This window comes from Mus musculus, chromosome 15 (genome assembly GCF_000001635.26).
Source record: "Mus musculus strain C57BL/6J chromosome 15, GRCm38.p6 C57BL/6J".
NCBI lineage: Eukaryota > Metazoa > Chordata > Mammalia > Rodentia > Muridae > Mus > Mus musculus.
In genome coordinates, this window is record NC_000081.6 from 34,121,101 (window position 1) to 34,144,853 (window position 23,753).

At 38.0% G+C, this 23,753-nt stretch overlaps 1 protein-coding gene across 11 annotated transcripts in view; it reads left to right on the forward strand.

Moving 5' to 3' along the window:
• Nucleotides 1-22,437, forward strand: part of Mtdh (metadherin) — a 61,096-nt gene extending 38,659 nt beyond the window's left edge. For 3 of the 11 annotated variants that reach the window (XM_006520149.2, XM_030248710.1, NM_001357926.1), the window contains 7 exons: nt 323-412; nt 2,568-2,666; nt 10,064-10,188; nt 13,191-13,298; nt 15,587-15,727; nt 18,641-18,797; nt 19,592-22,437. In XM_006520149.2, the coding sequence (XP_006520212.1) occupies nt 323-412; nt 2,568-2,666; nt 10,064-10,188; nt 13,191-13,298; nt 15,587-15,727; nt 18,641-18,797; nt 19,592-19,662 (791 nt within the window). In that variant the 3' untranslated portion in view covers nt 19,663-22,437. The remainder of the gene's footprint in view (nt 1-322; nt 413-2,567; nt 2,667-10,063; nt 10,189-13,190; nt 13,299-15,586; nt 15,728-18,640; nt 18,798-19,591) is intronic. The other 8 variants (XM_006520151.2, XM_017316731.2, XM_017316728.2 and 5 more) reach the window with 5 other exon arrangements.
• Nucleotides 22,438-23,753: the final 1,316 nt, after the last annotated feature.

Sequence of the window (23,753 nt, forward strand, 5' to 3'; positions counted from 1 at the left end):
ACTTGCTTAAATTATGATAGAAATGATTGTATAGTGGAACGAGTAGGCTTGGAAACAGTTATACCTAAGCAGTTTTCTAAGTATTGGCAAATCATTTTGCTAGCTTTAAAATGACCTAGCGGGGTTGCTCTAAGGATTAGAACTCAGTGTATAAAAGAGCCATCCACATAGTAGACACTCAGTAAATAATAGCTACTGCTAGAATATTAGTTCTCATTTTTTTAAGATAATCTTTAAATATTGCTATCATAGTTTTAAATCTGTACATCTTTCAAGTTCTTTGCAAATTGAAGGTTGCAAGTGACGTTTTTTATTTTGCCAGCTGCTTGGTCTAGTGTGGCTAGGGGGATGAGTGCCTCTCAACAGAACTCTGCTTCTTTTGCATCTCTCACACTTAACTCTGCTGTCTCTGGTATGTGAAAACAGTCTTTCGTTCAGTTAACCAAAACATTTTTGTTTGATTTTAGTACTTATTATTTAGAAAATTGATTAACATCATATATTGCTATCAACATAATTAATATATATAATAGCAAAGGTCTTTTTAAGTTGTAGGGGACATCTAAGTCCTTATATGCCAATGATATGGATTCTGTGGTCTACCACTGGCAATTTATTAGTATAAATACACCTGGAAGACCTTCCCTTTAGGTTAGGACAGTAGTTCTTAATCTTCCTAATGCTATGACCCTTTAATACAGTTCATGTTGTAATGACCCCCCAACTATAAGATTATTTTCATTGCTACTTCATATAGCTGTAATTTTACTACTGTTATGAATCATAATGTAAATATCTGTGTTTTCTGATGGTCTATGAAAGGGATCATGATCTACAGATTGAGAACTGCTGGGTTAGGACATGCTTAGTACACTCCACCAAACTTTAAGTTGAATTTAGCGTATTTCTATTCACTTGTTACGAGTTTATAAATCAGCCTCTCTTTGACACACACACAGTAGCTGTTTTAGGGACCTGTTGCTTCAGTGCATACACTATAAGCCATCAGCCCAGCATCACTTAAATGGATAGGTCTCTTATTAATCAGCAGGAGCTACAGATTTTATCAAATATATAAGTAGGGAGGCACTCTGATTCACAAAGTTTCCTGGACTTCCTTCATAATGATGTTATTTCATATGTCTGGAACAGTAGCCTAGAAGCAAATAGTAAATAGTTTAGGTTTTGTGGGCCACACTTGTCACTGCCACAACTATCAACTCAGCTCTCCCGTGATAACAAGAAAGCAATCAGAGATCAAAGACAAATAAGTATATTGACTTAAAAACACTATTCATTTGACCTTTTCTTCAGCCATTTAAAAATAGGAAATTTTCTTTGGTTAATGGGCCAATTATGGTTGGAATTGACCTACAAAGTGCAGTTTGTTAACTCCTCGTCTTGTTGACCATATTTCATTTCCAGAAGAGCAAGTTCATTATTTCCTTCATTTTATGACTATGCAGCACATACATTCAGAGAAAGCAGTAGGAGCTACTGAAGTAATGAGGTTATATTTATGCAACTTGAGTGGCTAATATACTAAATATTAGCCACATTTGTAGGGTGATGTGCTTAATTTTACATTAAAATATATTACCATTTTGAGTATATAATTAGTGAAATATCAGCAATCCGTCTACATAACTAAGTGGAAATGTAATAACTAAGACTATAAGGTAATGAAGTGATTGTTAGTTTTATTTATTCTAACCAGGAACCTGTATTTCTTAAGTTTTTCCTGTCAGTGGCTCTGAATCCAAGTGACTATCAGAGTCACCTAAGGACTCTTTAATGCGCATGAAATTTGGATTCAAAAGGTAGCATGTATATGTGTGTCTCTGTGCACCTGATAGAATGCTAATTTGCATTCTAAAATTTGTAGCCGTAGAGCAATTGGTTTTGACCTTACATTCATGGACTTTTATGCCCAACTATTTTCAGATTTTTGCATAAAAAGTTCTGGACATTGGGCCACCACTGCTTTCATCCGGTTCCTAAGAAACCTTGTAACCCCTCCCCCTCATCCTTTTTCCAACAACTAAACTTAGAAAATAATATTCTTTTCTTTTCAGTGCATCTGAACATAACTCTAAACTTCCAGCAACTCTTGTTTCTCTGACTTTTCTCTGTCATACCTCTGGTTAATTCTCTTTCTTTAACTTTCTGTGGCCTCAGAGTTGAGCTAACTCAGACATTTCTAGTGGTTTTTCTGAGTCCCGAGGATATCCGCATCCCCGAGGCGTCTAGCGATGAGGCTGTTTGCTTTACTGCTTCACCTTTAAGAAGACAAATGGAGCTTTTTTCTCGACATTTTAATTTGCAGACGACAAGTCAGATTCTAATTGTTGTGAAATGGTGGTGGTGTTCAGATCTAGTTATATTATACTCAATTTAAAATTGCCCTCAATTTTACTTTTACTTTTCATTTAACTCTTCTGTTATGTCTAAATTTTCTTTTAGGAGAAATAAGAAATAGAGTCCATGTGAAAAGTATAGAACTTTTGTTGTGAAACATCCTTAGGAAGTTCCATTTTTAATTTTATTGCATTCGTTTTTCATTTAAGGATCTACTGCTGAGCCAGTTTCTCAGTCTACCACTTCTGATTATCAGTGGGATGTTAGCCGTAATCAACCTTATATCGATGATGAATGGTCTGGGTTAAGTATGTCCTTTTAAATTTTTTCAGTTACTTCTCTCAGAATTTTCTTTTTAGTACCCTGAATTCATGCTTTATGTCTTAATTTTAATCCTAATTTACCCCTTTTATAGGTCATAGTAATATAATTTAACACCAACTGTATACTACTTGGAACTTGACTCTGAATACTTATGGAACTAAAACTAACTTTCTCTAATGACTAAGGCGGTGTTAGTTTTATTAGTTCTATAGGACTAATTTTTTGGTTTCTTTTCTGTTTTAAATAAATAGTTTTATTTTGCTGGTTTTAGTATAAAAGAAGAAATAGACAATAGCTATGGCTTTGAATTAATTGTGATATATGCACATTTTTGTGCTAGTTGACAACCATAGCCCAATTTCCAATAGAAACATATGTTTAAAAGAAATAATTTTAAAAAGGAGGGAGAGTGTGTGTGTGTGTGTGTGTGTGTGTGTGTGTGTGTAACCTGGGCATTGTGGCACCCCATTGTGCCAGGAAACCAAGGCAAGGCTGATTGATCTCTGTGAGTGAAAGGGCAGTCTGATCTATGCAGGAGTGATACAAGATCCTGTTCTCAAAATAAAAGTTAAAAAAAAGAAGAAGAAGAAAATTGTCTCCATATTAAAAAAGCTTACTATCTTCATTTAAAATTACGAACTTATAAGGTTCGCCCACCTCCCAGAACTCCAAATTTCAGAATTTATTCTTTCCTCTGAATTTGTATGTCATATTCTTTCCTACCTTGCATATATTCTGTCATTTTGCTCCCTATTTTAGAAAAGAAAGTATAGATTTAATGTTTTATATAAAAGTTTTTAAATAATTTTTTAAAATTATCTTCTGGGTGTTATTTTTTTTTCTTTGACTTTTTTTTAAATGGGTTTTGTTTTGGTTTTGAGTTGAAACCTCCTGAAAGAAAAACTTGGTAATTCTTATATATATGTGTAGTGCTTGGGGTGGGGGGTCCTAACTAAATACCCCTTGCTAGTCTAGGACTCACGGTGATCCATCTTCCTACTGTGCTTCCCAAGTATTGGAATTAAAGGCAGGCACCACAGTCCCAGCTATTGCATGCAGTTCTTTGTAGAATGTTTAGTGTACTGTTTGACGAAAGTAATGATTTAGAAGTAGTAATGGTGATGAAAGTAAGCACAAATCATTTGACCAGGACTGGTTCCAGATTTCTGCATCTCACTTAATACTTCAAACAGGTGTATTAAGTAGATGCAGTTTTTCTTCACACTTTTCAGATAAAGGAATTGAAGCAAAAAAAAAAAAATTGTAACTTTCTACAGGCTAGTTAAATGGAAAAGGAGGAGATTCAAGCCTTGCTGGTCTTGTCTTATACCACTTGTTTTCATTAACTCCTGCTTGTTACAGTCACAGTGAAAATAACAATCACAAGACATACATGTAGCAAAATGCCACAACACGTAAAAATATATAAATGGAAAAAATAAAGATAGTTAATAATCATCATGAAGGCAAGCTTGTAACACAGTGAATGAAGCAGAGTCCTTAAAGATTGAGATGGGGTTAGAAAGATGATTAGAGAGGCCCATCTCCAAAGATGAGATCAAGACTGACTTACTCTGTGTGCGTGTGTGTGTTGGGGGAAGAGGTGCGCACCTTTAATCCCAGCATTTTGGAGGCAGAGGCAGGAAGATCTTTGAGTTCAAAGCTAGCCTGGTCTACCAAGTGAGTTCAAGGTCAGCCAGGACTACCATGAGAAACTCTGTCTTAAAAAACAAAAACAAACAAAAAACTTGTTTTGCTGTTGTGTTGATGTTTCTCACTTTGTTGCCCAGTTGGCATCAAATTCTCAATCCTTGAGTTCTGGAATTACAGGTGTGTACCACGATTCCCAACTAAGAGTGCTTGCTTGGAAAGTTTAGTTTTAATCCTGGATTTAGAATAGAGTATCTGCCAGGCAGTAGTGGTGCACGCCTTTAATCTCAGCACTTGGGAGGCAGAGGCAGGTGGATTTCTGACTTCGAAGCCAGTCTGGTCTACAGAGTGTTCCAGGACAACCAGGGCTACACAGGGAAACCTCTTGGAGAAAAAACAAAAAAATAAAATAAAAGTATCTATATTAAACTATAAAATAGAACAAATAGTTTATTCTGCATACTTTGAATAGTTTTGGGAAAACTTTAAATTATATTGGTGTATAAGGATGCAAAAGCATGGGTTTTCAAGACAAAATAATCTATGCTGCTTTAGGAAAAAATAACTGTGTCTACAGTAAACACAAGAGAGTGATTACAGGAGAGCACCAGTAAAGGATCTGGGCTGCTGAGTGTTAATGAGAGCACCGCACAAGCAGCCACAGGTTTCCTGCTGGACATTTTACCTTACCTGTACAAAACTTTTAAATATGAAAAACCATCATTGGCTGCTAAAGAAATAGTTTGATAAAGAAAGAAAAACTACATATAAAAGTGTGTTGGTAGGATTCTAGATACTTAAAGCAAGTGTGGTCTGGGAAGATAGTTTAGAGGATAAGGGTACTTGCCTTATTACAACCTGAGTTTAAGCCTCAAAATCCACATTATAGCAAAGAACCAGTTCCTACAAGTTGTCCTCTCATTTCCACATACATAAACATGAATATACAAAAAATGAATTACTAAATAAACAATCTTATTGGGAGGGGTTGGTCCTGGTGGGTCTAAAGAAGTGGCTCAGGGGCTAAGAGCATTTGCTGCTCATATAGGAGACTTGAGTTCAGTCCCAGCACATACAGAAGGGCACACAGCTATCTGAAATCTAGCTCCATGGGATCTGATACCCTATTCTGGCCTCCATGGGCATGGCACACATGCATAGACATAAAATAAAAATACAGAAAAATGTTGGATGATGGTAGTACACACCTTCAGTCCCAGCACTCAGGAGGCAGAGTCAGGCAACATCTAACATCGAGGCCAGCCTGGTGTATAAAATGAGTTCCAGGACAGCCAGGGCTACACAGAGAAATCCTGTCTGACTCAAAAAATATGTTTTGTTTTGTTTTTTTAGAAAGCTAAGTGTGGAGGTAAATGAGTGAAATCCGAGTAGTTGGGAGGTAGAAGCACTTGGAAGGAAGAGACAGAGGATCAGGGATTCAAAATCTTTTCTTGATTATAGTCAGTATCAAGTTCAGGGCCAACCTGAACAAGATATTATTCTAAAAAAATTTTATAATTAATATATAAGAATAACTTTTTTATGTTGTCTGTGCTATATTGGCAGTGTTCTATGTCCACAATTTCTTTTTAACTTATGTTCTCTGAATTTTATTTTGGTGTATGTATATCATCTTTAATGTGTCTTTTTTTAACTCACTGAATTATTATACTCATTAATTATTACTCCTGATTTATAGAATGAAATACAAAGTATCTTATAGTTGGTTTTAATATCAGCTTGCCACAAATTAGAATCAACAGTCCTCTAATTGTAGGGCAACACTTAGTCCATAGGGTAGGGTGGTTTAATAGTCCGAATCTGGTGCCAGAAGCCTGGAATGTTCCTGGAGAGTCTCTGACCTCTCGTCTGAGATGAAAGCTTGGAAACATGGGGTCTGCTGTGAGCGAATGTTGGAGCAGCAGCAGCGGGACAAATTAACTTGGTGACAAAAGAAGGTCAAGTGAGCAAAAGGCTATTCAATGGAGTATTGATACTGTGTTTAAACACTGGAGAGTGTCTTTCAAACATAGCTGTGTTTTACTAAATCATAAAACTTAATGTTTACGGGAGTTCTGTTAAAAATAGTTGTTCCCCAGATTGAGGCTAACAATGCTATACTTGAACCTAAAACATTCCACAAGAGTAAATGAAGAGAGAAATTCCTTACCCATATATATATTATAGCTTTTTTTAAAAGGCATTGGCAGACTGGTTTAAAAAAATGTGGTAGGGAAATTATCCTGTTTAATAATCCCAGAGGCAGAAGTATTGTGAGTTTAAGGCTAGCCTCGTCTACAGAGAAAGTTCCAGGACAGACAGGGCTGTTACATAGTCAAGGGTGGGGAGTGGGGTAGGCTATACAGTATGACTTATGTTTAAGAAAACTGTTGAAGAAGTTCATTAGTGATGGATAAAGCTCATTGATAGAGGGCTTGGCTTGCCTAGCCTGCACAAAGCCCTGTCCTACAAAAACAGACAAAAACTACATAGTTTGTTAACACAGTAAACCTTTGAATCTTGAGCATTGTCATTGGAAAATCTCTGGGTAGTATTTGGATTTGGGTTATTAAGCTGTTAAGTAGCTTTTGTTTGATCACAGTTAATGAAAAAATTACTCTCTACTCAGTAAGCAAAAAATAGCATAGGATTTTATGTAGTCACCACAGATTTATGCTTCTGTCAATGTTTTTACAGAAACTGAACCAGAGAGTGCAGCTATTTTCCAGGCTTGAAAGCTATCTATTCTATGCCTTTTGAAAAGTAATTCATTAAATATTAAATTAGATTTTTATTTCTTCCCACACACTCTATAATATTCATTGAGGAAATGTGTCATATGTTAGTAGTATGCTGTATATTTAGTTGAACTGTACTTGATAGTCTCTTTTCTGGAAATCAATCTTAGAGATGAGACTAATGGATAAAGTTACCAAAAATATATTAGAGGTGGGATGTAACTATAATGGGCAAGGCCCTGGAATGAATTCCTAGCATTTAAAATAAAGAACAAGTGTATCTCATAGACATTTCTCAGAAATCCACCGGTTTTAATTATAAATGCCTAATGTCATCATTGATACTAAAAACAATAGCTGCCATTTGTTGATTTGTTTATTATATTGCTATGAACTACTGCTTTAAGTGTATCTTATATCATCTTGTTAGCATTCCATGAAGTTTATTTAGAGCTCCTTAATATTAAGAAACTTAGCCAGGGGGCTATAGAGATGGCTAAGCAATTAAGAGCATAGGTTGTTCTTCTAGAGGACCCAGGTTCAATTCCCAGCACTCACATGGCAGCTCACAACTATCTGTAACTCCAGTTCTATCAGATCTAACATCTTCACACAGACACACATGCAAGCAAAACACCAGTGCACCTAAACACAAATCAGGAGGCAGTGTGTGGGAGGACTAAACCAGGCTTGATGGTGCACTTGAGGCAGACACAGGCAGATATCTGAGTTCTAGAACATCTAGGGCTTCACAGAGAAACCCTGTCTTGAAAAGAAAAGGAGGAAAAATTAAGCAGTGCTGTGCCACATTGATAAAGGTTTATTAATGAACATTTGTTTGACAATGAGGTCCATGTTCTTAACCGCTATATTAATACTCCAAAGTACTGACTGAATATTCATCGGCTCATAATACATGATGATACATGTTGAGATGGAAGAAAAGACTGTCTTTTGTAGCACACTTCACCCTTGTAATCACTTGTTGCACATTTTCTTGACAATAAGCTCTGCTTACTTTGGGACTTCCCACTCTTCTATTTTCACAGTCCCCTGTGGTAAAAATATATCATTCTTTTATTATGCTTACATATCTCCACTGAATAGTTAGACTGTTAACTCCATGTGAGAGTGGCTTCTGCACATGTCTTAAAACTCTTGGACCAACTTAACTCTGGTTCTACTACATAGTTAGAGCTTACTAACTATGAGGAGAGGAAATTGGCAATCCTGATAGAATATATTTACTATTAATGTGTGTCTTCTTCACATAAGTTTGGGAACATACTATGCAGAATCTTTTGGTTTTGTTTGTTCGTTTGTTTGTTCGTTTCCCTGTGAGCATTCTCTCAGATCATTCTTTGGTTTTCTCAGATGTGTATTAAAGCTTTTGTGAAGATCTGTGAGTATCTCTCCTATGAACAAAAAGTTTACCTGGGAAAATTAAAATAGCAAAAAGTAACAATAAGCATAAAATAGGCATATGTGCCTCCTTGTTGCTAAAATGTGTGTTCAAGTCATGTTTAGCATTATTCTTGGAACAGATCAGTCGAACGGTGTAGAAATTCCAGAAGCAATAGAGTGCATATGAAAAAACCTGTCTCAAAAAAAAAAAAAAAAAAAAAAAGAAAGAAAAACCTTAGTATTTGGTATTAGTAGCATTAAAAAATGGTGAGAAATTGATAGACTCCTTATAGTTAAACAATGCTAGGAAGACTTATTGACCACTTTGAAGTAAAGTATAATCTCTGTCATCTTAAATAAAACTTGACTGTAAGTGGATACTATAAGAATGTATGTGAGAGTGAATGGTTTGCCGAGAAAGAGGGAAGCGTTAACTTAGCCAAAGAGAAGCAAAGGCTTGTGCTCACCTCTAGCATAGACCAGTGATAGTTTCCTAAGTAAAATGGCAATGCCTCAAGACTGTGGTGACGAAAACCCTGCAGGTGACTCGGATGCTTTTTTTTTTTTTTAATCTAAAATTTACAAATATAATATACAATTTTAACGATTGAAAGCCAAACACAAAGATTGCAAAAGAGTTATCTCTTAAATAAGTGTTAATCGTAAAATTTTAAAATAGAAAACATAATGTCCTAGGCATGTGTATTGGAATGCTCTAGAGGAGCAGAGCCAACTGAATAAATATATATTCATATAAAAAGGGATTTACCTGATTTATATCAGATGGGCTGGGGAATCCTACAATGGCTATCAGCACACTGGAAAGGCTGAGAACCCAGAAGCTGCTTAGTCATACCACGAGGTGCCTCAGCAGTCCTGGTATAGCACTGAAGGCCTAGTGGAATCCTGGAGAGTCACTGGTCTGTAGTCATATTGGAAGGCCAAAGGTCGGATGCTTTTAGAGTCATCAGATAAGAGGCATTTGAATCATCTGAAAATGTTAGGAGGCTAGAAGTATTAGGAAAGGGAAGGGAAGGGGAACGGGAAGAAAAGGAAAGGAAAGGAAAGGAAAGGAAAGGAAAGGAAAGGAAAGGAAAGGAAAGGAAAGGAAAGGAAAGGAAAGGAAAAAAGAAAAGAAAGAGCTTACATAGTCTGTCATGATTTGGTAAACCTGAAGAGCCTGATCTTGAAAAAACTTACAAGGATGGGACAAGTGTATTATGAGGGTATATAATTTTGGTACTATTATTAAATAAAGCTTAATTCTGTACCCTAAAAAATAAATTGGTATAAAAATATGGCCAGGTTAAAAATAGACAGAGGAAAAAGTGAAGATTAAGAAGACTGACAAAGGAGAGTAACATTAATAACTAATAAATATGTTTTGTGGTATGTCTAAAAATTCCACTAAATCTTGTGCTTAGCAACATTTGGACAATGTTTTCACTTTTTCCTAGCTCTTAAAATATGCTCAGGGAAAAGAATAATAGTTTAAAACTACAGCTTAATTCCATATAAAGAACTTTTAGTGTTTGGATTTTAGCTTCTGGCAAAATGACAGATAACTAATTGAAATTATTATTTTTTAGATGGTTTGTCTTCTGCTGACCCTAGCTCAGACTGGAATGCACCAGCAGAGGAGTGGGGGAACTGGGTAGATGAAGATAGAGCTTCACTTCTGAAGTCCCAGGAACCAATTTCTAATGATCAAAAGGTAAATACTTGTTAAAGAGACTGAGGAGAATTCTAGGGCACAGAGGCAGGCACTATTGAGTCTCAGAAAGGAGGTGGTATTGAACACTATAAGAAACAGAGTGGTTAGACCTAAAGATTGTCTGTGTGCTTTTCATTACAAAGTTTGGAATCAGGGTTGAGGGTGTAGCTCTGTGGAAGAGCATGTGCTGAGCATGTACAAGGCCCTGAGTTCAGTCCTCAGTATCAAAAAGATTAAGAGAATCCTGGACTTAAAGCCATATTTCATAAAGTTAAGAAGTTAAGAGATTATTATTAGGGTTTGGAGAGGTGGCTCAAGGGTTAAGAATACTGGCTACTCTTAGGACTGGATTTGATTCCCAACACCCACATGGTGGCCTACAACCGTCTGTAATTCCAGTCCCAAGTTATCCAACACCTCAGATAGAGCAATGCTGCACAAGCAGGTAAAATACCCATCCATACACATAAAATAAATAATTTTCTTTAAAAAGAAGTATTAGCAAACAAGGTTCAGGAGGAAAAGTAGATAGAACTGGAGGAGAGGCAGTGGGTGACAGTAAAACACAGTAGGAGGAAGGATGGGGGGTGAGGATAGAGATTTTAGTGCAGGTGTGGCAGACTAGCTACCGAAGAGCCATAGAGTCTAAGGAAGCCCTGTGTTCTGCAGGTAAGTTTAAACAATATAAAATTGAAATTTGCTTGTATAAACATATGTGGAAAGGGCTGGAGAGATGACCATACAAGCATGAGCATCTGAGTTCCTAAATGCCCAGAACTCACATGAAGCCACACCTGGTAGCACATACCTTTTAATCCTTGTGGTCCTTTACTCAGATGGAGGTGGAGACAAGAATCCTAGGAATTACTGAGCCAAGTAGGCTGGTATACATGACATTAAACATTAAAAAGATTCTGTCTTAAGATGGGAGACAAGGACTCTTTGACCTCCCCCCCCCCCCATACATGCTACAAATGGGCCTATGGTCATACAAACACAGATGTGCAGACATCTGTCTGTATACACACAGCAGGAAGGAAAAACTGTAGGCCTTGAGATAGGCTATAATTTACTGTCCACTGCATTATTATATATGAGCAAATAAAGTCAAGAATAAAGTTTGAGATCTAGAGAGTGGTGTGGATGTTTGTGTGCAGCTCAGCTGCTCAGGGGTAGATCCCTTGCTTAGTTTGTATGCAAAGCCTTGCGTTTAATCCTTTACACTGCAAAGAAAAGAAAAAAGAATTCCATATGCCAGCAAGATTTAGCTGACAGGACCCTCATATAGCTATCTCTTGAGAGGCTATGCCAATGCCTAGCAAATACAGAAGTGGATGCTCACAGTCATCTATTGGATGGAACACAGGGCTCCCAATGAAGGTGTAGAGAAAGTACCCAAGGAGCTAAAGGGGTCTGCAGCCCTATAGGAGGAACAACAATATGAACTAATCAGTACCCCTCAGAACTGTGTCTCTAGTTGCATATGTAGCAGAGGATGGCCTGGTCGGGCATCATTGGGAGGAGAGGCCCTTGGTCTTGCGAAGATTATATCCCCCAGTACAGGGGAATGTCGGGCCCAGGAAGTGGGAGTGTGTGGGTGGGGAGCAGGGTCAGGAGAGGGTATAGGGGACTTTTGGGATAGCATTTGAAGTGTAAATGAAGAAAATATCTAATAAAAAAAGAAAAAGGAATTAAAGCTATATTCAACAAAGTATGAATAGACACTTGGAAATGAATTAATCAGTAAGCAAAAGCTGAGTGATATTGTATACTTCTATAAAATGTTATGTCTGTATAAATCTCTAGAAAAAAATGAATGTACACAAAAATTCAAAGTAGTGGTCCTCTCTTAGGACCTAGAGTTTGAGAGTTGATGGTAATGTTGATTGAGAGAGCCTCATCTAGCCCAAGCTGGCCTTAAAGTCTTGATCCTCCTGTTCCCATCCACTGAGGTTTTTTCCCAAGTTTTTATTGATTCTTTGAGTTTCACATCATGTACCCAAGTCCCACTCACATCTTCCTTCCAGCTTTGTAACCTCCCCCCCATAAGAAAGTTTTTAATAGCTTGTCATGGAAGCATATAGTTTATCTGTCTGCAGTGTACCTCTCTGTCCACACATTTTCACTTGCAAATGTTCAGTGAGTAATTGGTCTGGTTCTAGATCTCTGGCTTCTGTGACATCAATATTGGATCCTCACCCGGACTTCTTCCTGTTATCCTGTTGTTTTCCTGTGTCATGGCGATCCTGTAGCTTTGGATCAGCACACCTCCCCTTTCATGAGCTCCAGCAGTTCACAGATGATAGAGACTTTGGGGTGGGCCAACTCAAAAGCCCTTGATCTGAGCCTGTGTGGTAGCTGAGGTAGTCAGCCTACTGGCTCTCCCACATTGGCACCGCCAAGGTGAGTGCCTCAGCTTTGCCTGGATAGCCTACCCATTGTAGGAGGCAATGGAAACTCTCCGTCTCCCATCTGCACCCATGCCTCTAGATCCAGCTCCACTGTGTTGCCCAGGTGAGATGCAGGGCCAGCTCTCCTGATTACTACAGAGGACAAGGAGCCAGGAGGGCATCATCACAGTTCCCAGAGCCCACTCTGCCTCATTCATGATCAGGGGCAGCTCTAAGGCAAGGTGCAGGCCACTCTCCAAGTGCAGGAGCTGTTGAGGGCCAGAGCCAGTGGGTTTTTAAAAGTTTTCTTAAATTTTTGTTAATTAGCTTATTCTAATTTTTTTTTTTTTTTTTTTTTTTGAGACAGGGTTTCTCTCTGTAGCCCTGGCTGTCCTGGAACTCACTCTGTAGACCAGGCTGGCCTCGAACTCAGAAATCCGCCTGCCTCTGCCTCCCGAGTGCTGGGATTAAAGGCATGCGCCACCACGCCCGCCTAATTTATATTTTTGAAGATAAAGAGCAAACATAGTGGCTGAAATTATTTCACAATTGTTCTGAGTAATATAGACTTAACCAGTTGGATTTACTTCAGTATTTTATTTTTAACATCAGGTTTCAGATGATGATAAAGAAAAAGGGGAGGGAGCTCTTCCAACTGGAAAATCTAAAAAGAAAAAGAAGAAAAAGAAGAAGCAAGGGGAAGATAACTCTCACACACAGGTAACGTACCTGAACAATGAGCATTCGTTAGGATGCATCCACTGTTGGTGGTGTGGAAAGGTGATATGTAGGCCCTAAGATATGTAGAGGTGAACTAAAGTGTGTGAACAACTTATAAAAACGTGTGTTTGGCCTGCCTGTATGTATGTGTACCATATGAGTCCTAGTACCCATCAGATCTTCTGGAACTGAAGTTATAGATGGTTGTGAACCACCATGTGGATGGTAGTTGAACCCAATTCCAGTACAAAAGCAGCAAGTGATCCTGGCCACTGCCCTCTCAAGTGAGTTCTTAAAATAGGAAAGTTGGAATTTTGAAGTTTTAGACATGTTAGAGATATCTAGATATTAGATACATTAACATGTTAATATAATACATTATATTATTATAATAAAAGTTGAGTCACCCTAAAAAGTGTTTCAATGATTTATGCCTTTAAAACTAAATAAAATTAGACATGTACTTTTTATTATGAAATGGTGAGATGGGGAAGGCAGCACAAGGTCACACATGACAAAACAAATCCCAGAGCTGCCTTTTTAGCTTCACCAGCATATCGTGGACCACTTCCATTTTCCTTTCTACCTACCCTCTAATCCTCCTCTCCAGTGGTAACATTCCCCAGGAGCATGGTACCTATTTCCTGCCTCCAAACCAGGCTATTTTTCATACAGTTAACAACCATGACCTGCCATTTACTTCAGAAGTAGTCAAGGATAATAGAGCTCCATTGTTTTCCACAAGCCACTTGATTGTGAAGTACAAGTGCTTCAAGTGTTTCCTAAACCACTATGATCTTCCAAGACAATAGAAAACAGAAGCCTTGGGAGATGAAGGGTAGAATTTTGGACTCACTGGTCTTGAAGAAACCTGATCCATGTACTTTAATCTTCATGCCCTGAGTCCTTCCTGTACCCCTAACTCCTCCGTCGCCTCTGACTTCCTAGAGGACCATTTCAAGTTCATCAGAAAATAGGAAGTTGGGAGATGGCTCATTTGCTGAAAGACCTGCTCCACAAATACAAAAACTTGAGTTTAAATCTCTAGAGCCCACAAAAAATACTGGACATGGTGATGTGTGCTTGTAATCACAGTCTCAGCAGAGATGGGCAGGGCGAGAGACAGGCAAATCCCTGAAACTCTGTGCAGCCAAGTTCACCAAAGTGGGGAGTGAGCTTCAGGTTCAGTGAGCGTCACTGTCTCAGGAAAATTTAAAGGTGGCTGCCCGGATTTGGTAGTCCATACCTTTAATCCTAGTTCTTAGGAGTTCAAGGCTATGAGACCCTATCTAGAGAAGGGAAAATAATAAAAAAAACCTACACACTAAACTTTAAATTCATATCAGAATTTCTTAGTTGCTAGTCAAACTCAGTACTGTCATGTTACATTTCATAGACTAGCAGTATTGGAAGGAAACTTTTAATGGCGTGTGTGTGTGTGTGTGTGTGTATGTGTGTGTGTGTGTGTGTGTTTGCATGCATGCATGTGTGCGCATGTGTGTGGAGGTCAGAGGCCAATTGCTGAGAAGTCAGTTCTCTTCTATGTGGGTGCTGGGTATCAGATTCAAGTTGTGGGCCTGGATACAAGTGAGTACACTGCCCAGAAAGGGAAGTTTTGCGGTCATTTTGGGCAGTTGTTAAAATAGTCACTAGAGTATGATATTCACGTGCATTGACATGCAGTACATTCTATATATGTAAGCATGTAATGTGACTTAGGATTATTTTATTAAGCTTTAAAAATATAAACAATGAACATGGAATATATTAAAACTTAGATGGACATTTCCTGTACAAACTTTTACAGCTAAGGGAATAAAGGAACAAAGAAACTGAGACATTTATCCCTGAAATTACATGACTTAAATATCATGACTGATTGAAGTTCTCTATATGCCCTTTATAATTTATATATATAAACACATTACACCTTGAAGTCACTGAATGAAATGCTGTTTTTAAAGTCTTGTTTCCTCTTGTAAAATAAGGATCACAAAGGTTCCCATTCTAGGATCTGCGTTAGTATATATAATTTAAGGGGGCAGGATTTGAGACAGGGTTTCATTCTGTAGCTCAGGCTGGCCTTGAACTTGTAGCAGTCTTCCTGCCCTGACCTCCTAGGTACTGAGATTATAGCCATAGGCTCACCATACCTGGCTTGGACACCTTTTTAAGTGAAGACACTTTAGGGTGTCTTCAGGACAATAAACAAAGTGGATTTTAAGCTATAAAGAATGATTGTTATAGTCATCAAGAAGTTTAATATAATAAACAGCTTTCTTCTGCAGGACACAGAAGACCTAGAAAAGGACACTAGAGAAGAGCTTCCAGTGAATACCTCAAAAGCCCGACCAAAACAGGAGAAAGCTTGTTCCCTGAAGACCATGAGCACTAGTGACCCAGCTGAAGTACTCATCAAAAATAGCCAGGTAACTTTTAAAGAATAATAAAATTTTGTTGCCTTAATAATTATACAATAATCAATATTTTATTAAAGTACTATGCTAAACATATAAAATTAAACCACAAAGAAAACCTGAGAGGAAATGTAGAACAAGCCAGGCATGGTTGTGCATATCTTTAATCTCAGCACTCGTGAGGCAGTGGCAGGAAGATCTCTTAAGTTCAAGGAAAGCCTGGTCTACAAAGCAAGTTCCAGGTACTACCTGCAGTTTTAAGCTCCCACTGCCAATTATAAAACAGATTTCCCCAGTGCTAAAGGGGTTTGCTGTATCATGCTTTCTCCTAAAGAATAGAGGACCAAAGAAAAAGTGCTTTCAGCAGCCACATTAACCCAAAGTATACACCTTATGTGATCAGTTCAGTTTCCCAAAATGAAACATTTGTTTAAATTTTTGATAATTTTTTAAGATTATGTTTGTTTTAATTTGGTTTTCATTTGGTTTTGCTTTGCTGTTACTGTTTGAGACAAGATTTCATATAGCTTTGGCTGACCTTAAACTCACTGTCTAGCCAAAGCTGGCATAAATTCCTGAACCTCCTGTCTCTGCATCCTAATTGCTGGGATTTTAGGCATGTACCTTTGTACCTGACAGTGACAAATTTTTTAATCATATCCCTTCTGTGGAAATATGAAATATTATGAAATATTAATGAGTCAGAAGAGACTTAATTTACAAAATGAAAACATGGTTTCTAATTGGGTAACCTGCCATAGGCTCATAGACTTAAATGTTTTAGAAGGATTAAGAGGTGTGGCCTTGTTAGAGGAAATGTGTCATTAGAGATGGACTTTGAGATTTCAAATGCTATGCTCAGCCAGGCAGTGGTGGCACATGCCTTTAATCCCAGCACTTGGGAGATAGAAGCAGGTGAATTTCTGTGTTTGAGGACAGCCAGGACTACACAGAGAAACCCTGTCTCAGAAAAAAAAAAAATCTTCAAATGCCATGCTCCCCACCACAATGCCTAACCCTGAAACTGTAAGCAAGCCTCCAATTAAATGCTTTCTTTTGCTAAGAGTTGCCTTGATCATGATGTCTCTAAACAAAAATAGGATAGTTACTAATACACAGAGCTTTACTAAAGTAAGGGGGCTAAAAGTTAGCTCAGTGGTTGGGAAGACCTTTTGCTCTTGCAGACCAGGATTTGGTTCTCAGCACCCACATGGTGGCTCACAACCACGTGTAACTTCATTTGGGCACCAAGCACATGAAACATACATATTTGTAGGCAAACATACATAATCTTAAAGGTTTAAATAAAATAACATTCTACTGAATTGCCTGACTCACACATTCAGAAATTATTTTTGAGGTTCATGAGCCACCTGCTATTTGAGGAACTAGATTACAACAGTGGACAAGCCATTAACATCTGTCTGAGGAAACTTTTAATGTTAGTAAACTGGCTGCTAAAGAAGGAATAGTGGCAGCATTGTTCTAAAACAGTGATAGTAATACTTCACACGTAGATTTGATATATTTAAATCCCTAAAAGTATTCTGAGGTAAAAGGATATAATCTCAGTATACATAAATGTGATTATTATTGCAAAGAATAGTTTTGACATTCTAGTTGGAGACATTTAGTGTTTCAACTAAATTATGCTTGAGGTCGTCTTATAAAAATGCATTTGAGCCTTTCTATGAATTGATGTAAGTAAAGTGAGAAATAGAAGGGAAAGACGATGAGAAGTAGTAATAAAACTGAAAGTATGTGGTAATATACAGAGCAGCATGAATGTAGATGCAGTGCCTCTATAGAAGGAAGGAGTGCTGAACTCATACCACTTCTCTTGTGTCTGTGGAGCTAGGAAGAGTAGGAACAAGAGAAACATAACCTCCCCCTTGTGTTCTGAGTGATGGTAGAGGTGAAGCTGGCTAGTGAAAAGATCCACTCATCCCTCTGCCTCAGGGTACTCCAAATAAGCATTCTTAATACTGCCCTGACTAGTCACTACCCTAAACTTTTTTATTTTCATTATTAGACTCCATATCTGAAGATTTAGACAGGTCAATTCAATCAGTAGGAGCATTCCCACAGTCTGCTTGTGGAATGTACACGCTGCTACCACTGTTTGCATTAGCCCTGATGCACACACTGCAATATCCCTGGTTGTTGAGGTTAGGATGTATCAGCAAGAAGGATGTCCTGAGTTCAGAGCCAGCCTAGTTTTTTAACCTGCTCTAATAGACTGGAAGTCTCAAAAGAGAAACAAAAAGGGGGCGGTGGGGGGTACTAAATAGGTAAATATGTTTGTCTTTTAACAGTTTTCACGAATTCAAAGCTGGTACATTGATTTAAGCTTTTCTGATGAATCAAGAAAATGAAAACGTAGAATTATTCCCTCTTACTTGAGATTCAGTAGCTATTTTAACTTTTTCTTTTTTTCAATGTGGGCAACATAGTAACCAAACTAACTGGATAGCCCACTATGGAGTGTGTGCCTTTATTCATTCTGCCAGGTAGCCCAAGTTAGTAGAGATTACTTTTTTTTAAAAGCTTCCCCCTTGAAATTAGATTTTCATAATATTAACTTGTGTATGTTTGTTGACTGTCCTGGCACTCAATCTGTAGACCAGGCTGGCCTAGGACTCACAGAGATCCCCTACCTGTGCCTCTGGAGTATTGGGGTTAAAGGCATCTACCACCACCACCACCAGGCAGTGCTTATCATTTTATCTCAAGCTATATTCATAGATGCTATAGATGATGTTTTGTTTAGTTGTGTCTCTAGAGGGCAGAAATAAATTACACTGCTACATATAAACTAATCAGAAGCCATTTTAATTTTGCTTGCTGCTAGTCTCTGGATATGGCTTTACTATTTCATATTATATGAAATTTACAAAATTCTGAGACAATTTTATTCCAAAATAGCCTGTCAAGACTCTTCCTCCTGCTATCTCTGCCGAGCCATCTATTACCTTATCAAAAGGTGACTCTGACAACAGCTCTTCCCAAGTGCCACCGATGTTACAAGACACAGACAAGCCCAAGTCAAATGCTAAGCAAAACAGTGTGCCTCCCTCACAGAGTAAGTGCTTTGTTTGTCTTGCATCTTTTTCTTACATCCTGTAAGAATTTAGCAGTCTGGTGCGATAGTAGAGCAGCACTGCTGTCTAAAAATGTGTGGTCCCTTGAAAGTTCACAGGCTTGAGTTGTGAGGACCAGGCTGCTAAACTGATGTAAGCAGGGGCGTGCCTACTTGCTTGGCTATTTGCCCTTTAAATCTGCACATGTCTCTGGGACTTCTGGGACCTTGTGTTTCGTGTTACTCCTTTTCCCTCCTTCAGCAGCTGTCTATCCCAAGGAGCCAGCTTAAGCAACATAAGGCTGTCCCCTCTCAAAAAGAGGCAGGAGGGAAGAAAAGAAAAAGAAAAAGCAGATTCTGTAGGTTGCCATCAGTTCAGTGTCAGCAGTTACAATTAATACCCTGGGCTGTAAAAGAAGGGAGGCAGAGAATAGCTAACTTGAAAATATCCAAGACTGGAAGACTTATTAAACAATAAAATGTTAACATTAGTAGAGTTTTTTCATCAGTGTTACTTTTTGGGTTTTGGGGGCGGGTGTTTTGTTTTATGTTTCATTTTTTTTGTTGTTGTTTTGAGACAGGGTCTCTGTTTGTAGCCTTATCTGTCCTGGAACTTGGTGGATGGACCAAGCTGGCCTTGAACTAATCTACCTGCCTCCCGAGTGTGGGGACTAAAGGCATGCACCACCACTACCTGGCACCATAGTTGTTACTTTTATATTGTTGATATATACTGGTTATCCTCCTTACATTTTTTTTCTCTCCTCACCTTCTCCTTCCCTTTTTTTCCCATTTAGCCAAGTCTGAAACTAACTGGGAATCTCCAAAACAAATAAAAAAGAAGAAAAAGGCCAGACGGGAAACGTGAATTTTTTTTTCCTGAATTGGACATGTGTTTACAAACACTGTCTTGAAGATTATGCTGTTTATGCAATAATTTGTGAACATGTACAGAGTTTTATATAAATTTAAACCAATTTTTAAAACAAAACTGAACACAACCACCATAAAATGGAATCAAAGGAAAGTTAATTTATGAAATAAAGAGGTCAACAGAATACACAGTGCTGGAAGACACTTGGGAGAGTCTTTTCAATTGAACGAGAATGATCGTAATTTAAGACTATTATCCTGGTTTTACAACAGTTACCTGTTTACAACAGACTGTGCCCTGTCTCCTCTGCAGCTGAGGAATAATGAATGGATTCTGATTAGAGAGAAGGCTGCCGTGAGGCCAGTAGGCAAGTCCTTGGATCTTATGCACGACCTTAGACCATTTGAATCTGTTTTATGCTTAAATCAAAGTGCTTTGATCAAATGTATAATCTGCCATATCTTTACATATTTGTTGTAGCAGTTTGTATTAAAAGAATCACAAGTGCAAATTAAAAGGTCATTTATCATTTATTTAACTAAACTGTCTTGGTTTAGTTTACAGTTCTTTAAAAGTTCTAAATTAAAACATTAAAAAATGCAATTGACAGACACTTGTATGACTTACAAAGTTATTTTTGATAGTCTTAACATTACTTGAATTATTCAAAATAACAGTATATTTTAAATTAAGAAAGGTAAATATATTATTTGTTTGATACATTAAGACTGAGACTAACAATGCTCTTGTTTATGATTTGAAAAGTTTTCAGGCAAATCCAACTTAGTGTTTTTCCTTTCCCTAGCAATTTTCCAGTGTCAACTCTTAGTTGCTAGTAATTTTTTTACCTTAAAAATGAAGTAATTCGCAACTTTTGAGCATATGACGGAGAATGCAAAAGTAGTCAGACAGCTTTAATTGATATTGTGGAGACCTCCGGTTATCAGGAATACATTTTTTTACTGCCTTAACCTCCTGTAGTGAGTAGAATATGCATCAGTTTCTTGAAGGGGATTCGTGTTTTTATAAGAATTTTCATGTAACTATTGCAATTGTGGTTAAAAACAGAAAGGAACATTTTCTGCTTGAAACTGTGTTGATTTGAATGACGTATGATCTGTCACCATTTTCAGGCACTGTGTGATCCCTAGGAAAGTGGCAGGCCTCTCTGTAACTGTTAATAGTGCATGCTCGGCCATGTACACTGTAAATAGCCTTTACCAAACGTGTTTGACAAGGACCATAATTAACATCACTTTAGTAAATTGTGATTTTTTTAAAAAAAGCCATGATTTATTGATGTGAGTGGCTTGTTTTCATGTGGCGCCAGAAATGAACCTGTTTAAAAGCTATAACCAATGGTACTGATCTATCCATTAAATACTGTCCTTAAACTGTAGTTTAATAGTATTGTCAACTAGGAAAGCTAAAATGGTTTTTGTTCTGTTGAAGACTGGCCTTATTAATGGACAGCTTTCCTCAGAAGTGATTAACAACTTTTTTATTGGGTGTTAACATCTGTTTCAAGAACATGGCAGTATGTTTACATGTCGTCAGAAGTTTTCTTTGAATGGAATTTCTAAATTAATTTACTTGTTTAAATAAATTCAGAACTGGGTAGCATTGTTTTTATTTGCTTCACTATTGAGGTGAATAAGAGCTGATGTGCCACAAATGGAGCCTTCAGATGGCTGCTTTGAGCTTCGTGTTCCCTCAGGGGATGCCAAGATATGTCTCAAGGAGAGATTAATGAGGGGTTTGTAATTACAGAGTGTGCCAAGGTCAGTGCTCACAAGTTTAATTGAACTCTCTCAACTCTACCTCACTGTTCCTTTTCCTTATAATTCTCTGGGCTAGGTCAAATCAGAAACTTTATTTTTCGGTTCAGTATCTCCCGATTCAATCACTTGTAGGAGGTGGTAACTACACTTAGCAGTAAGAATATCACCTTTTTGAAGAGATGTGTATTATGGGAGTGGAAGCACAGCGATACACTGGGTAGGTCAGTGTGGAAGTCGCCTCTGTGCCTTCCTTCTCGCTGGCTTGTGAGCCAGGCCCCCCTCCCCCCCAACCCCCACGCCGGTAGAAGGAGGCAGGTATATGAGTCAAAATCCAGTTCTCTTAAAATCGTTGCTCTTTACCTCTCTATAGATCTTTGTGTGGCAGGGCAGTGATTTTTTTTTTTTTTTTTTTGTCACTGAACAGAGGAACTGGCTTCTGTCATCAACTCAGAAAACTCTGATGCCACCTGTTTCCCTGAAATAGGCTCTCTGAAAAGCCTTTCTGTTGTGGAGCAGGGCGTGGCCATGTCAGAGTTCTCCAACTGCATTATACCTATACCCTAAATTGAGAAACAAACAGTTGAGAGAGTCCAAAAATAAAAGTTGAAATATCATTGATGTAATTACCATGTTTCATTTGTGCATGCATTTTATTGGGGATGGGAGGTTGGAATAATTTATCCAAATCTAATGGTATTATTTCATAGGCTAATCCAGTTTGTATTTGAGTTAAAGATCCCAGAGTGTAGTAATTAATTGCAGCGTTTGGTTTTTCTTAATTAAAAGTAGTCCTCTATTAATATAGTGTGAAATATCAAAATTTAGGATTTAAGTTTAAGGTCTAATGGCTATTTTAAAGTTTTTCTGTAAATTCTTTGCACAAACTAGAATTGGAATTGCTTTCAAAAGACTTGGGGAATGAAAATATGTCATGTGTAAGATGCACTGAGTGTTGTAAATAAAACAGACCATTTTTGTTTTGTTTAAATTGTTACATTCTCTGTGGGAAGGGACTTTGTCCTTTTGTTGTGGTCTAATAAGATATCACGCCTTTGGTTCATGGATTTTACTTTTCCTTTCATTAAAATCATCATTTCAGGCTTTGCCACCAACAAACCAAATATTCAAAGTTACAAACCTCTGAGAATGAGCATGTGCAGCTGGGCAGAGTTATACATTCCTTTAATTCCAGCACTCAGTAGGCAGAGACAGGCAGATCTCTGAAAGTCTCTACACTGTGAGTTCCGGGACATAGTGAGACCCTGTCTGGGGCGTGAAGGGTGGTCAAGAGAAAGAGAATGAGCACTTATGATAGTGTCCTCCATGGGAATCAGCCATAAGTCATCTTAGTAAGTATGACTTTTTTTTTTTTTAGGTTAAAGGAATTAAACTAGAATTTGACGTGCATTAGTTGGTATGTGGTAGATTAACTGCATTGCCAAACAGTAGTGTAGTGACTTATGATAGTTTGCTTCTATTGTATATAAAAATCTGGGTAGATGCAGCGACTTAACATGTGAGTGGGGGGACATTTAGGGGCAACAGGGGCTTGCAAGGAGTTGGTACTGGGAGAAGAGGGGCTGGTATTAGGTTGTAAAGTAAATAAATACTTTCTGTAAGTATTAAAAAATAAATCTGGGGGAGATGGCTCAATCCTTAAAGTGTGGTAGATAACTAAATCCCACATTTAGAAAACCTGGATGTATTAGTGTGAACATGTAATCTCTGTAATAGGGAGGCTTGCCGGCAGCCAGTCTAATCAAATTGTTGAGTTACAAGGTCAGAGAGACCCTGCCTTTATAAAGGTATGAAGAGTTATCTAAGAGGACAGCTGTGTTAATCCCTGGTTTACACACATGCACACCTGCACAAACAAATACATACTCATAACTGGTCGGGGATGTAACCCAGGCCTAGTACACAGTACAGCAGCGAGGATTCTTCTATGTTGATTCCTGGTTGGAAACAGATGGTTTTCACTTCACAATTCTTGTCAGCACCTGAGCCACTTGGAAAAAGCATTTCCCAGAGAATGTTCATAGACATCACTCTGGAGACTTAATTTGCAAAAGGTGCTTGGTCCCATCAGCCATAAAGAATGGGGTGGTAGTGGCCAGGAGTAGCTCTTACTCAAGGTGCCTGTTGACCAGATTCATATTTTATGCTTCTGTTACTGAGGAAGAGACTTGGTATCAGATGCTGCTAGTCTCTAACACAGTCTCTCTGCTGCACCAAAGCACTGATGAGGTCGATTTAGCTTTTCCAGCTGTGCAGAAATTGAAGGCTCTTGGATGCTCTCAATTT